Source organism: Chiloscyllium plagiosum, chromosome 21 (genome assembly GCF_004010195.1).
Source record: "Chiloscyllium plagiosum isolate BGI_BamShark_2017 chromosome 21, ASM401019v2, whole genome shotgun sequence".
Taxonomy (NCBI): domain Eukaryota; kingdom Metazoa; phylum Chordata; class Chondrichthyes; order Orectolobiformes; family Hemiscylliidae; genus Chiloscyllium; species Chiloscyllium plagiosum.
Window position 1 is genome coordinate 5,045,564 of NC_057730.1, and position 17,056 is coordinate 5,062,619.

Here is a 17,056-nt window from a genome sequence, read left to right on the forward strand (position 1 = left end):
ACAAAGTTAAAGGACCGCAGAGGAGGAATAAAAGGGAAATGTCTTTGAGACAATGTTTAAACACTCAGAGGGTCATATTGCACCAGCATTAGCCAACTGATTCATGAAGGTTTTAACTCAGCTATCTTCGACATGCTGTCAGCGTGTCAGAAAGGGGACAGAAGGGTAGAAACTTGGAAACTAACTAAAAACGTAAAGTTCTGCAAATACCAGCACAATACTGGAAATAAAACCAAAACACTCTGGGTGGTAGCAAGTTGAAATAAAAGCAGCAATATGGAGAGAGAAACAGACTGAATGACTTGCGTTCTGAGCAGGAGTCATACTCGGCTTGAAGCATTAACTCAGCGGTTCTCTCTGCTGATGCAGCCAGATCAGCTGAGTATTTCCAACATTCATGTTTTTATTTATATTTTCAATATCTACAATTTATTATGGGATGGAAATTAGATCGGCACTTGGAATTATAATGATTGCCAATGTGAAGGATGAATACTAGCATGCTCTGAATGGGCTGAAGGGCCTGCTGTTTCCACATTGGAATTCACTCTCTTCATAAGCATGAAGATGTATGCTTCATCAAAAGTTGAGATCAGACATCTACTGATAACCAGCCAGACATAATTGCGCTGGTGGAATTTTACAAAGCTCTGTTTTCTTGACTCGACAGAAATACATTGTTTTGCTTTGCATGTATAAAAGATGACAAGACCCTAATGGAGTGAGCAGACAGTCAAAGGATGTGGTCGAAACCCTACAGTCAGCACAAGGGCTTAATAAATGCTTCCAGTCTGGTGATAAAAGTCAGAAATAAGCAGCTCACGGGAAAAATAGTCAATTAATCATAACTCTATTTATGTCACAGGCTTGTATTTCTTTTTAAGTAGACAGTTCTGAAACATTTTAATATGAACCAAAACAAACAAAGTTAAAGGACGCAGAGGCGGAATAAAAGGGAAATGTCTTTGAGACAATGTTTAAACACTCAGAGGGTCATATTGCACCAGCATGAAATGTCTTTGAGACAATGTTTAAACACTCAGAGGGTCATATTGCACCAGCATTAGCCAACTGATTCATGAAGGTTTTAACTCAGCTATCTTCGACACACTGTCAGCGTGTCAGAAAGGGGACAGAAAGGTAGAAACGAACTAAAAACGTAAAGTTCTGCTTTAACCCTCTTCAGTATACTGTGTAGAAGAATGATCTGGTTGCCTGCTAACTTAAATGAAAAAATTTTTTTAAAGGAGCCCACTTTGGACTCAATGCCAGTCTAGTCTCCAAACTAAAACTCACAGCGGAGGTTACACGTGGTTAATGCTTCAAGAGGAACTCCTCACAGTTACATGCCTGGCATCAGCTACATGGTGAGACAGGCAGATTTCTCAGAAGGAGCACAATTATGGCTGAAAACCATGCCCTTAGAGGTAGAAGGGTCAGCAACATTTTTCAAGGGTTGGTATGCTGTGGTTCAAGTTGGGCAGCACAATGGCTCAGTGGTTGGTACTGCTGCCGCATAGCGCCAGGGACCCAGGGTCGATTCTCTCCTCGGGAGACTGTGTGGAGTTTGCACATTCTCCCTGTGTCTGCTCGGGTTTCCTCTGGGTGCTCCGGTTTCCTCCCTCAGTCCAAAGAAGTGCAGGTTGGGTGGATTTGTCATGCTAAATTACCTATAATATCCAGGGATGTGTAGGTTAGGTGGATTAGCCACAGGGTCACAGGGATGGGGGTAGGGGGTGTCGGTCTGGGTGGGATGCTCTTCGGAGGGTATGTGTAGACTCGATAGGCCGAATGGCCTGCTTCCACACTATAGGGATTCATGATACCTACATGTTAGCTCAATGGACATCTGAAGTTTCAAATCTAATATTGATCTTGCTTTTCTTTCCTGCCTTAACTTTGTATTCCTCACACTGTTCTATAACCCTATGATTTTTGTCTCTTCCTATGTTATGACCTGCTGTACTGCATGCAAAACAAATCTTTTCACTATACTTAGGTACATATGAAAATAATAAATCAAATCAAATCAAAATGAGTCATACACCACAAAGGATTCCTGATGAAGGGCTTTTGCCCAAAACGTCGACTCTCCTGCTCCTCAGATGCTGTTTGAACTGCTGTGCTTTTCCAGCACCACACTCTCGACTCTAATCTCCAGCGTCTGTCGTCCTCAGTGTCGCCATACACCACATAGATCAGGCTCGCCTTGCAACAGACGCCTTGAAGTTTATTTACAACAAGCTCAGTTGCAGCAGCAGCAGGAGAGGAGCAGAGCGGGTGAATCCAGAGCCAGAGCTCCTGAGGTGATGTCACACTCCAAAAGGTGAGCCGGGACAAGAGGATTGGCTGCTTAGGAACCAGCTTTGCAGACTCAGAGTTCAATACCAAGAGGGAGACAGAGTGTACTTTTTGTCATTTGTAGGTTGTTAGGGACAGAGAGTCACAGAAAAATCTGATTTGGTGAGTAGTGGGTAAGTTTGAATAATCGTTTCCTTGTTTATTTCTTTATCCTTGAAATGGCAGGAGAACTCAGCCCTGTGGAATGCTCCTCCAGGAAAATGTGGAGAATCTGGGACATTTTCAGTCTCCATGGTGATGACCACATAAGCAGGAAGTGTTTATGCACTGCAGCTCCATTGCATGGAGTGGCTGGAGCTGTGGACGGACTCTCGATGGAGCATCCATGCTTGATATGGAACGAGCAGGAAGCATGCGTCAGGTATAGCACATTTAAAACAGCAAAGGCCCTTCAAATGTGTAGTGTGTGTAGGGGGTTGCTGAAAAAAAAAATTAGGAGGGACCACAAAATGCATTTGGCAAATAGGATCAATGAAAGCCCCAAGGCTTTTTATAACTACATTAAGAGCAAGAGGATTACCATGAAGAGAGTGGACCAAAGGGGACAAACTATGTATGGAGGCAATGGACATGGGTGACGGCATAAATGAATATTTCTCATCTGTATGCACAGAGGAGAAAGACACTGTAGCTGGGGATTTCAGTCAGGATGGTGAGGTTCTACAGCATTAATAAGGAGGTGGTATTGGATGTTTTAGCAGGGTTAAAGGTGTATAGATTAGATTAGATTACATTACATTACATTACAGTGTGGAAACAGGCCCTTCGGCCCAACAAGTCCACACCGACCCGCCGAAGCGCAACCCACCCATACCCCTACATTTACCCCTTACTAAACACTAATTTAGCATGGCCAATTCACCTGACCTGCACATCTTTGGACTGTGGGAGGACACGCAGACACGGGGAGAACGTGCAAACTCCACACAGTCAGTCGCCTGAGGCGGGAATTGAACCCGGGTCTCCGGCGCTGTGAGGCAGCAGTGCTAACCATTGTGCCACCGTGCCGCCCACGAGAATATTACACTGTGGAAGCAAGCCATTCGGCCCATCGAGTCCATACCGAGCATCCCACCCAAATTCACCCTCCCTAACCTATCCCTGTAACCCTGCTTTTCCCCTGGCTAACACATCCCTGGACACTGTGGAACAATTTAACATCTAACTGGAACATCTTTGGACTGTGGGAGAAAACCAGGACACCTGGAGGAAATATGAACAGTAACTCTTGATCGCTGTAGGATTACATTAGATTACATTACATTACAGTGTGGAAACAAGTCCACACCGACCCGCCGAAGCGCAACCCACCCATACCTCTACATTTACCCCTTACCGAACACTACGGGCAATTTAGCATGGCCAATTCACCTGACCTGCACATCTTTGGATTTGGACTGTGGGAGGAAACCCACGCAGACATGGGGAGAATGTGCAAACTCTACACAGTCAGTCGCCTAAGGCGGGAATTGAACCCGGGTGTCTGGTGCTGTGAGGCAGCAGTGCTAACCACTGTGCCACCGTGCCGTATAATTCCCCAGGGCCTGATGAGATGTACCCAGGCTGCTGTGGGAGGCAAGGGATGAGGTTGCTGGGGCCCTGGCTAAGAAATTTAATACTGTGCTGGCCACAGACTGGAGGATGACTAATGTGCGCCCTTGATTCAATGAGGGCAACAGGGATAGGCCAGGTTAGTCTAATGCCGGCAGTTGGAAAAATATTGAGAAAAGTTTTGAAGGACAGAATTAATCAATGCTTGCAAAGACAAGAATTGATCAGGGATAGTCAGCACAAATTTGTTCAAAGGTGATCAAAAATTGGCTTGCAAGCAGGAGGCAAAGGGTGATAGTAGAGGGATATTTGTGTGATTAGAAGCCTATGACTAGCAGTGTGCCACAGGGATAAGTGCTGGGACCATTGTTGCTTGTTGTGTAAATTAATGATTTGGATGTAGAAGTTACAATTAGTAAGTTTGCAGATGACACAAAAGTTGATGGTGCTGTTGATAGTGAGGAGGATCGTCTCAGGCTCGAGTCTGATATTGATCAACTGGCAAATTGGTCAGAGCAATAGCAGATGGAATTGAATCCCATTAAATGTCAGGTGATGCATGCTGGAGATCCAATAAGAGAAGGATCAACACAACGAATAGTCGATCCTTAGGGAACACTGAAGAACAAAAGGACAAGACCACAGATCCCTGAAGGTGTCAGCCAAGGGAGACCTGGTGGTGAAGAAGGCATACAGGATGTTTGCCTTCATTAGTCAGGGAAAAAAATATAGGAGCACAGAAATCCTGTTACAATGTTATAAAACACTGGTGAGGCCACATCAAATTTGATATGATTTGATTTATTATTGCCATTATGTATGGAGAAACAGTGAAATGTATTGTATTGCATGCTAACTAGACAAATCTTATCTTATACAAGCACATCAGGGTAATAGAACAGAATGCAGAATAGATTGTTTCAGCTCCATTTTTGCTGCAGCAGCGGGAGTAGAGAGTGCGAGGACCAGGGGGCTGCCGGAAAGGCAAATTAATCCTTTAATAACTTATCTCGTGAACAGACGGAATGGATGCAGGGCTGCTGAGTAAGCAAGGTAATATATTTGGGCAGTTGCTGAACCTGAAACACTACTTAGCCAGTGTCTCCCAGCCATCCTCCTCCTCCTCTAACCAAAGAAAATGCTCTGTGCGCCGATTCGGTAAGGTTACCAGTAGTTTCAATGGTCTCTTTGGGAATTCAGAACAGTGGGAATGGATGTTAGGGCAGTTGTATGCTCCTCCTGTAGGGTGTGGGAGGTAAGGGTCACCACTAATGCCCCCACTGACTTCATGGGCAGGAAGTGCACCCAACTCCAGCTCCTCGGACAGCGTATTAGGAAACTGGATGAACTTGGGATCAAATGGGGAGACGGGGGGTATTAGAGAGGAGCTACAGGGAGGTAGTCTCTCCTCAGGTGCAGGAAAAAGGTAGATGGATTATAGTCAGGAAATGAAAAGGGAAAAGGCAGACAGTGCAGGGATCCCCTGTGGCCGTTCTCCTCAATAATAAGTATACCGTTTTGGATATACCCTACCAAGGGAAAGCCATAGTGGCCAAGTTTCTGGTACTGAGCCTGGCTCTGTGGCTTAGAAGGGAAGGGGGGAGAATAGAACAGTGCTAGCAGTAGGAGACTCAATAGTTAGGGGAACGGACAGGAGATTCTGTGGTCATGAATGGGACTCCCGGAGGGTATGTTGCCTCCCAAGTACCAAGATGTCTCTGATCGCGTCTACAAAGCTCTGAAGGTGGAAGGTGAGCAGCAAGACATCATGGTACACATTGGCACCAATGACAGCCAGGAAAAGGGATGAGAATCTAAAACGTGATTTCAGGCTGGAAGCCAAAAAGCAGGACAGGCAGAGTAGCAATCTCAGGATTACTACTGGTGCCACGTGCTAGTGAGGCGCAGAACAGGGAGTGAGTGCAGCTAAACACATGGCTATAGGGCTGGTGCAGGAGGGAGGGCTTCAGACACATAGATCATTGAGGCACCTTCTGGGGAGGGTGGGACCTGTACATGAAGGATGGGTTGCACTTAAACTGGAGGGGCACCAATGTCCTGGCGGGAGATTTGCAAGAGCACTTTGGGAGGGTTTAAACTCGTCTGGCGGAGGATAGGAAACAGAGCTCCAGATCAGAGGACAGGGTAGTTGTTGAATGGGCAGAAATACAATGCAGAGAGTATGTTAGGAAGGATACACAGTTGAACACAGTTGATAGGGTAAGGGGATGGACTAAAGTGTGTCTGTTTCAATGCAAGGAGTGTCAGGAATAAGGGTGATGAACTTAGAGCATGGATCAGTACTTGGAACTACGACGTTGTGGCCATAACAGAGATATGGATTTCACAGAGACGGGAATAGTTGCTGAATATTCCAGAGTTTAGATCTTTTAAAAAGAACAGGAAGGGGGTCAAAAGTGGAGGGGGCGTAGCAATGTTAATGAGAGAGTGCATCACAGCTGCAGGAAAGGAGGTTGTGAAGGAGGGTTTGTCTACTGAGTCAGTGAGGGTGGAAGTCAGTAACAGGAAAGGAGCGGTCACTTTATTGGGTGGTTTCTATAGAAGCAAGGATCTGGCACAGCTTTCTAGGATTACAGGGTAGCTAGGAAAGAATTACTCCCAGTGGTACAAGCTAGTGAAGGTAGGAATAGGCAGATAGAGCAGATGAATGCATGGCTGAGGAGCTGGTGTTTGGGAGAAGGATTCACATTTTTGGATCATTGGAATCTCTTCTGGGGTAGAAGTGACCTGTACAAGAAGGACGGATTGCACCTAATTTGGAAGGGGACTAATATACTGGCAGGGAAATTTGCTCGAGCTGCTCGGGAGGATTTAAACTAGTAAGGTGGGGGGGGGGGGGGGGTGTGGAGGGACATAGAGAGATAGTGAGGAAAGAGATCAATCTGAGACTGGTACAGTTGCGAAAAGAAGCGAGTCAAACAGTCAGGGCAGGCAGGGGCAAAACAGAGAACAAGGTAGGACTGATAATTAAACTGCATTTATTTCAATGCAAAAGGCCAAAGAGGGAAGGCAGATGAACTCAGGGCATGGTTAGGAACATGGGACTGGGATATCATAGCAATTACAGAAATGTGGCTCAGGACAAAATTAATTATCCAGGCAGCTTAATTATCCAGGATACAAATGCTACGGGAAGGATAGAAAGGGAGGCAAGAGAGGAGGGGGATTGGCGTTTTTGCAGCTGAGGGAGGATATTCCCAGAAATACATCTAGGGAAATTATTTGGGTTGAACTAAGATATAAGAAAGGGATGGTCACCTTATTGGGATTGTATTATAGACCACTAATAGTCAGCTGGAAATTGAGAAATAAACTTGTAAGGAGATCTCAGCTATCTGTAAAAATAATAGGGTCGTTATGGTCGGGGATTTTAACTTTCCAAACATCGACTGGGACTGCCATAGTGTTAAAGCAGATGGAGAGGAACTTGTTAAGTGTGTACAAGAAAATTTTCTGATTCAGTATGTGGATGTACCTACTAGAGAAGGGGCAAAACTTGACCTACTCTTGGGAAATAAGGCAGGGCAGGTGACTGAGGTGTCAGTGGGGGAGCACTTTGGGGCCAGCGACCATAATTCTATTCGTTTTAAAATAGTGATAGAAAAGGATAGACCAGATCTAAAAGTTGAAGTTCTAAATTGGAGGAAGGCTAATTTTGACGGTATCAGGCAAGAACTTTCAAAAGCTGATTGGGGGCGGATGTTCATAGGTAAAGGGACGGCTGGAAAATGGGAAGCCTTCAGAAATGAGATAACGAAAGTCCAGAGACAGTACATTCCTGTTAGGGTGAAAGGAAAGGCTGGTAGATATAGGGAATGCTGGATGACTAAAGAAATTGAGGGTTTGGTTAAGAAAAAGAAGGAAGCATATGTCAGGTATAGACAGGATAGATCAAGTGAATCCTTAGAACAGTATAAAAGAAGTAGGAGTATACTTAAGAGAGAAATCAGGAGGGCATAAAGGGGACATGAAATAGCTTTGGCACAGAGTTCAGGAGAATCCAAAGGGTTTTTACAAATACATTAAGAACAAAAGGGTAACTAGGGAGAGAATAGGGCCCCTCAAACTGTACTGTGCTGTACATTTCTATGACTATAACTCAAAAATGGACTGAGGAGAGCTAGGAGGGAGCACGAAAAAGCATTGCTGGGAAGGATTAGGGAAAACCCAAAGGCGTTCTACATGTACGTGAGGAATAAGAGAATGATCAGAGAGAGGGTAGCGTCGATCAGGGATAGCGAAGTAAACTTAGGCCTGGAGTCTGACGAGGTAGGGGGAGGCACTAAATGAGTTTTTTCCTTCAGTATTCACTGGAGAGAGGGACCTAGTTGATAATGAGAACACCATGGACCAGGTTAATAGGCTTGAACAGATTGACATTAAGAAAGTGGATGAGCTGGAAATTCTGGGAAGTATCAAGGTAGGTAAGTCCCCAGGGCCAGGCCCGATGTATCCAAGGTTACTACAGGAAGTGAGGAAGGAGATTGCTGCACCTCTGGAGATGATCTTTGCATCCTCATCTCCACGGGGGTAGAACCAGCTGATTGGAAGGAGGCAAATGTTCTGTTCAAGAAAGGGATTGAGAAATCCCAGGGAATTACAGACCAGTCTTACATCTGTGGTAAGCAAGGTACTGGGAAAGGTTCTGAGAGATAGGATTTATGACTATTTGGAACAACATAGTTTGATTAAAGATAGTCAGCATGGCTTTGTGAGGAGCAGGTCATGCCTCACAAGCCTTATTCAGTTCTTTGAGGATGTGATGAGACAGGTTGACAAAAGTTGGGCAGTAGATGTGGTGTATATGGATTTCAGGAAGGCATTTGATAAGGTTCCTCACAGTCGGCTCATTTAGAAAGTTAGGAAGTGTGGGATACAAGGAAATTTGGCTGTCTGAATACAAAATTGGCCAAAAGACGACAGCGAGCGTTAGTAGACGAAAAGTATTCTTCCTGGAGGTCGGTGACCAGTGGTGTCCCACAGGGATCTGTTCTTGGGCCTCTGTTATTTGTTATTTTTAATAAATGACTTGGATGAAGAAATAGAAGGGTGTGTTTGCTGATGACACAAAGGTCGGTGGTGTTGTCGATAGTGTCGAGGACTGTTGCAGACTACAACAAGACATTGACAGGATGCGGAGCTGGGCTGAGAATTGGCAGATGGAGTTCAACCTGGATAAATGCAAAGTGATTCATTTTGGAAGGTCGAATTTGAATGCAGAATACAAGGATAAAGACAGGATTCTTGGCAGTGTGGAGGAACAGTGGGATCTTGGGGTCCACATACATCGATCCCTCAAAGTAGCGATCCAAGTTGAGAGGGTTGTTAAGACGACGAATGGTGTTTCGGCTTTCATTAGCAGGAGGATTGAGTTTAAGAGCCGCGAAGTTTTGCTGCAGCTCTATAAAACCCTGATTAGACCACACTTGGAATATTGTGTACAGGTCCAGTTGACTCATTATAGGAAGGATGTAGATGCATTAGAGAGAGTGCAGAGGAGATGTACCAGAATATTGCCTGGATTGGAGGGCATGTCTTATGAAGAGATTGAGTGAGCTAGGGCTTTTCACACTGAAGAGAAGAAGGATTAGATGTGACTTGATAGGGGTGTACAAGGTAATGAGAGGCACAGACCTTTCCCCAGGGCAGAAGTGGCTGTCACAAGGGGTCATAATTTTAAGGTGATTTAAGGGAGATGTCAGAGATAGGTTCTTCACGTAGAGAGTGTTGAGTGCTTGGAATGCACTGCCAGTGGTGGTGGTAGAGTCAGAGACATTAGGGACATTTAAGCAACTGCTGGACAAGCACATGGACGGCAGTAAATTGAGGGGTGTGTAGGTTATTTTGATCTTAGGTTCAGATCTCAGCACAACATTGTGGGCCAAAGGGCCTGTACTGTGCTGTACTGTTCCAAGTTCTGCAGAGAAAGATCAACCCTAATGTAAGTTCTGTTCATAAGTCTGATAACAGTAGGGAAGAAGCTGTTTTTAAATCTGTTGATATGTGTTTGTACCTTCTGCCCGATGGAAGAGTGTATAACTGGGGTGGGATGGGTCTTTTGTTATGTTGGCTGCTTTCCCGAGGCAGCAGGAAATTTAGATGAAGTCAGCTTTCATAACGAACTGGGCGACATTCACAACTCTGTAATTTCTTGTGATCTTGGGCAGAGCAGTTGCCATACCAAACTGTGATGCATCCAGATAAGATGCTTTCTCTGATGTGTCTATAAAGATTGATAAGAGTCATTGTGGACATGCTGAATTTCCTTAGCCTGCTGAGGAAGTAGACGCGTTGGTGTGCTTTTTTTGACCATTGCATCAACATGGATGGATTATGGATTAAGTGCAGATAAATGAGAGTGTGTTAGCTGCTTGTTGGTCGGCAGAAGTGGGACTCTATGACTCTTACAGTGAATATACACATATCTGTTATGTCACAGATTTATGATGTGGAGGTGTCGGTTTTGGACTGGGGTCACAGATTTATACATAGTCTGTGTTTTGGCTTACATTACATATCAAATGCAATAACTTCAGAAAGCGACCATATCATGCATATTATCCATTTTTCATAGAATCATAGAATCCCTACAGTGTGGAAGCAGGCCATTTGGCCCATCAAGTCCACACTAATGCTCTGAAGACTATCCCACCGAGACCCCTTCACAGTTCCTTACTTACTGATATATGAACAAGAGTAGACCATTTGGCCCTTCGAGCGCACTCTGCTAATCACTAAGATCTGATTTTAACCTCAGCTCTGCATTCCTTAATATTGCTGATAACCTTTCATCCTGGAGGTTATCAAGAACCTTCCTCAAAAATATTCAAAGATTTTGCATCCAACTGTCTTGGGAGAAGGGAATTCTAAAGACTCACAACCCTCAGGAGAAATACCATCCCGATTACCCGGTGCACGAGTTCATCTGCACCATCCTGACATCAGTCTATGTACCACCCCGTGCGGGAGTGAAGAATGTTCTGGATGAACTTTACACTGGGGTAAACGCTCCGGAGACAAAATTCCCTGAGACCTTATTCATTGCGGCTGGCAACTTTATCCAGGCCAGCCTCAAGAGGGTGCTATCAAAACACCACCAACAGGTCTCCTGCCCCACCAGAGGACCGAACACCCTTGATCATTGCTACACAACCAGAGGCGCTGACTGCTCCATACCCTGTCCGCACTTTGGAAAATCAGACCATAATACTGTGCGCCTCCTCCCAGCTTACAAGCAGAAGTTGAAATGAGAGGATCCTTCACAGAAAGTGGGACAATGTTCGCCTGAGGCAGCAGAAGAACTTCTCCAAGACTGCTTGGAATCAGTGGACTGGACCATATTCAAGAATTCAACAGTCAACCTGGATGGGTACGCCATCACCGTCTTGGTCTTCATGAGCAAATGCATGGAGGACTGCGTACCAAAGAAGTCAATCCCGGTGTCCCCCAACCGAAAATCTTGCATGAATCAGGAAATCCACTGCCTAGTGAAGACCGGGTATGCTGCATTCAAGTCAGACACCCCAGACATTTCCAGGAAATCAAGATATCATCTCCACAAGGCCATTAGAAGCGCCACAAGACAGTACCAGACCAAGTTAGAGATCCAAATCAACCACATGTAGACCAGTCACCCGTGTCACAGCCTACACGACATTACAGATTAAAAAAATGAAGCAGAACAATATAGCGTACAAAAACACATCTCTCCCCCCAATGCTTTTTATGCTCAGTTCGAGCAGAATGCCAGCGGTGCATAGTCACCTGCCCCCACAGCCCCGGATGCACCTGCTTCCTCTGTCACGGCTGCAGACGTCAAGCAAAGCGATGGGCCCAGATGGAGTGCCCTAGCCGTGCACTTAGATCCTGTGTGGCCCAGCTGGCAGAGATATTTGCTAACATCTTTAAACCCTCTTTACTATGATCTGAAGTTTCCACCTGCTTCAAGAAGACCACCATCATCCCAGTACCAAAGAAAACCCATGCACCGTGCCTCAATGACTACCGGCCACTGGTTCTGACCTCCATAATCATGAAGTCCTTCGAGTGGTTCGCCCTGGCCCATACCAATTCCAGCCTCCCAGCCTGCCTCGATCCCCTGCAATTTGCCCACCAGTGAAACAGGTTCACAGGGTGACTGGTGTATTTCCCTCGCCCCTACACTCATCCCTGGAACATCTGGATAATAACCTACATCAGGCTACTCATCGACTACAGCTCCACCTTCACCAACATAATCCCTACCAGACTTATCTCAAAACTTCGAGACCTCAGTCTCAGCTCCGCCTTCTACAACTGGATCCTCAGCTTCCTGACCCACAGTCCACAGTGAAGATAGACAAAAGCACCTCCTCCATGATAATCCTAAACACTGGCACTCCGCAAGGATGTATACTCAGCCCCCTACTGTTTTCCTCAACACCCACGACTGTATGGCCAAATTTCATACGAATGCCACCTAGAGGCTTTCTGACGATACTACCGTAGTAGGTTGGATGTCAAACAATGAGAAGTCAAAATACAGGGAGGAGATAGAGTCTTTCGCATTGTGGTGCAATGACAACAATTTCTCTGTCAATGTCAGCAAAACAAAAGAACTGATCACTACGCAGTGGACATGGGGTATGTGGATTTTAGCAAGGTGTTCGATAAGGTTCCCCATGGTAGGCTCATTCAGAAAGTAAGGAGGCATGCGATACATGGAAACCTATCTGTCTGGATACGGAATTGGCTGTCCCATGGAAGACAGATAGTGGTGGTAGATACAAAGAATTCAGCCTGGAGCTCGGTGACCATTGGTGTTCTGTAAGGTCTGCGACCTGTGCTCTTTGTGAGTTTTATAAATCACTTGAATGAGGAAGTGGAAGTGTAGGTTCGTAAGTTTGTCGATGACATGAAGCTTGGTGGAGTTGTGGATAGTGTGGAGGGCTGTTGTAGAGTGCAATGGGACATTGACAGGATGCAGAACTGGGCTGAAAAGTGGCAGATGGAGTTCAACCTGGGAAAGTGTGCAATTATTCACTTTGGAAGGTCGAATTTGAATGCAGAATACAGGGTTAAAGACAGGGTTCTTGGCAAGGCGGAGGAGCAGAGGAATCCTGGGGTCCATCTCTATAGATCCCTCAAAGTTGCCACTCAGATTGATAGAGTTGTTAAGAAGGCGTATGGTGTGTTGGCTTTCATTAGCAGGGAGGTTGAGTTTAAGAGCCACGAGGTTATGCTGCAGCTCCCTAGAGCCCTGGTTAGACCACAGTTGGAATATTGTGTTCAGTTCTGTTCACCTCATTACAGAAAAAATGTGGAAGCTTTAGTGAGGGTGCAGAGGAGATTTACCAGGATGCTGCCTGGACTAGAGGGCATGTCTTATGAAGAAAGGCTAAGGGAGCTAGGGCTTTTCTCATTGGAGCAAAGAAGAATGAAAGATGACTTGATAGAGAGGTAGAAGATGTTGAGAGGCATAGATAGAATGGATAGCCAGAGACTTTTTCTCCAGGATGGAAATAGCTATCATGAGGGGGCATAATTTTAAGATAATTAGAGGAAGGTTTAGGGGAGATGTCAGAGGTAGATTCCTTACACAGAGTGGTGGGTGCATAGAATGCACTGTCAGCAGTGGTAATACAGACAGAAATATTAGGGACATTTAAGCCACTCTTGGATAGGCACATGGAGGATTGTACAATGTCGGGTATGTAGGTCAGTCTGATCTTGGAGGCTGATATAAGACCTGTACTGTGCTATGCTGTACTATTCTATGTTCATTAACTGCAGGAAGAAAGGAGGAGGGCATGCCTCCCTCTGCATCAACAGGGCTGAGGTGGAGAGGGTCATCAGGTTCCTCAGAGTAACGATAACCAACAATCTGTCCTGGGCCTCCCATGTAGATGCAATGGTCAAGGCTGCTCAACAACACTTCTTCTTCCTCAGGAGGCTAAGGAAATTCAGCATGTCCATAAGGACCCTCACCAACTTTTACAGACGCATCACAGAAAACATTCTATCTGGGTGCATCATGGTTTGGTATGACGATAGCTCTACCTAGGATCGTAAGAAACTGCAGAAAGGTGAGGTCACAGCACAGACTATCATGAAAGCTAACCTCCCATCCATGGACTCTATTTACATTTCTCGTTGTTGTGGAAAGGCTGCCAAAATCAAAGACCCCTCCCAACCCAATAACACAGATTCCAACCTCTTCCATTGGACAGAAAATACAGAAGCTTAAACACATGCACCAACAGGTTCAAGAACAGCTTCTCCCCTGTTGCTATGAGACCACTGAACAGACCTCTCTCATATCGATTATGCTTTTGTGCACCTCCTGTGGTGGATAACCTTGTATGTCTTGCTTTGTCTAAGCACCCTATGACCTGTATGCCCTTGTCTGCTGTGCTCTGCCTGTATTGCTTGCAAAACAAAACTTTTCACTGTACTTAGGTACACGTGACAACATTAAATGAAATCAAAAATGTTTCCGCATTTTATCTTTAAACTATGATCCCTATTTTTAAGATTCTCTCATAAGAGGAATCCTGCTTTCAACATCCGCCCAGTCAAGTACCTTCAGAATCTTATATTAGATTAGATTACATTACAGTGTGGAAACAGGCCTTTTGGCCCAACAAGTCCACACCGACCCGCCGAATTTTCACTGTACTTAGGTACACGTGACAACATTAAATGAAATCAAAAATGTTTCCGCATTTATCTTAAATGGGCACCTCCTTATTTTTAAACTATGATCCCTATTTTTAGATTCTCTCATAAGAGGAATCCTGCTTTCAATATCCGCCCAGTCAAGTACCTTCAGAATCTTATATGTTGAATTAAGTTGTCTCCGACTCTTCTAAACTCCAGAGAATACAGGCCTAGTTTGTCTAGCCTTTCCTCATAAAGCAATCTGTTCACTCCAGGCATTAATCTAATGAATGGGTTCAGAAAAGATTTGCAAGCATGTTGCCAGGTTTGGAGCATTTGTGCTATAGGAAAAGGCTGAATAGGCTGGGACTGTTGTCCCTGGAGCGTCGGAGCCAGAGGGGCAACCTTATAAAGGTTTATAAAATCATAAGGGCACGGATAGAATGAACAGCCAAGGTCTTTTCCCCACCATAAGGGAGTCCAGAACTAGAGGGCATAAGCTTAAGATGAGAAGGGAAAGATTTTTTTGGGACCCATGGGGCAACCTTTTCACACAGAGTGGTATGTGTATGGACTGAGCTGCCAGAGGGAGTGGTGGAGGCTGGTACAGTTACATCATTTAAAAGGCATCTGGATGGGTACATGAATAGGAAGGGTTTAGAGGGATATGGGCCAAGTGCTGGGAAATTTAGGAAATTAATTTAGGATATCTGGTCAGCACGGACAAGTTCGACTGAAGAATCTGTTTCTTTACTATACATGTCTATGACTCTATGAAAAGGAAGGGCTAAAGTCACCACAGTCTCAGAACACTGTAGGGCTGCTCTCTCACTAGAAAGAGATGATTGATGGTGGTTTAACGTCAGGGTCACCACGCTACAGGTGAGGAAAGAGGTTGAGAAGGAGGGTGGTAAACTCAGCAAGTGTGGATACTAGTCTATTTAACCTTCTCTGAATTGCTTCCAAAACACACACATCCAGGAGGCCGAAGTGTTAAGACAGCAGGAGCTTTATTAGGGAAAGTGTTCGCTCTGCAGACAGCGGGGTGAGAGAAAGCTTGTCCACCCAAAATGGGTGATGACATTATCGCTACATCACCTGATCAGGCTCAAAGTGACAGTCCACCATACTTACACAAGTCCAGTGACCAGGGGGGTACACAGTTCCCCGGATACTGCCTTATCAAAATCCTCTGTATAACGGAAGCATAACCTCCCTACTCTTACATTCAATTCCCTTTGTAGTAAACCATAACATGCTATTAAATTTCCTAATTACTTGCTGTACCTTCATACTAACCTCTATGATTCATGTGACTGGTTTTGATGTGAATGACTTGAGTGTTATTAGCATTAACTGTTCTGTGGCTAACTGCTGAAGTGATTGGGTTCACACCTGATACGATTCATCTGTCACAGTTCCTTGGAAACTGAAACTGGGTCAGATAGAAGCTCCCAGCTTTGGTACTTTGAACGATGATAACCTCAGGTATTGGAATATCTAACGTGCATTTCCAGACATGATTCGACATAAGTGGTGTAATACATCCATTTTCCATCTCAATTTGCTGTTTTAGTTGCTGATCAGGGATACAGAGACTATCAAAATAGTTCTTAAAAGGGGATTTAAAGCTTTACCACTTGCATCATTCAGTACATTTCAAAAGCTGTAAAATCAATGTGGAAGATTGAAATCAATGTGGATATCTCCGGAGTATACTTCAAAACCTCTGTGCCCTGAGCTTGTAGCAGTGACGGGGGTGCTAGATTGTTCTGATTGTACTAACCTGACACAGTAGCTGTTTCTTGCATTACATTGTTCAGTGATACAAAAAATGCAATCTTCTGTCCAGCAACTCTGGTCACATTGCCAGACAGTATCACGGGGCTCCCACGCTTTGTGAGTTTGGCTTCCAGCTGGGAGAAAAGCATCTGCTCCCCATCAAGAGTTTGCAAGTTTGTCCATCCCTAGAAAATAAATACCAGACATGAAAAGGCTACAATCAGGACCTTGCCAAAGACTTTTTGCATTCACTATAACTGGAGAATGACATTATGGATCTGAATTAAGTTCCATTCAGCAATAACGCAGTCACACCCGAAGCCCTCAAAGTTGGTTAAGAATGTGAGAAAATGTTTGCAACTCTGTAAAAATTATTTGACATTTCATATGGAGGCCTAGTACTGTGTTACTTTTAGATGCTTCTTCATGATAGCTATTTGTTGCATGTAAATTAAATGGTCTAATAATGGATCATAACAGACCAACTCCATGGCTTTGTTTATTTGAAACAGTGAAACCCATTGTAAGATATGAAGCAGAAATTACACCAAAGCAACTGATTTCGGTGTGCATGCATCTCGCAAACAGTGGATTGTGCATCACAAACCAGCCATCCAGCCAACTGAGCTAATATTTACGCAGAACAAAAATCTATCAATCTCAGGTATAACATTTACTATTGATTTAAAGGTGAGTTGTAAAT

At 44.7% G+C, this 17,056-nt stretch overlaps 1 protein-coding gene across 2 annotated transcripts in view; it reads right to left on the reverse strand.

Annotated features, from left to right (window-relative positions):
- LOC122560484 overlaps positions 1-17,056 on the reverse strand; it is a 429,307-nt gene that overhangs the window by 231,684 nt on the left and 180,567 nt on the right. For both annotated transcript variants that reach the window (XM_043711128.1, XM_043711129.1), the window contains exon 24: positions 16,358-16,538. In XM_043711128.1, the coding sequence (XP_043567063.1) occupies positions 16,358-16,538 (181 nt within the window). The remainder of the gene's footprint in view (positions 1-16,357; positions 16,539-17,056) is intronic.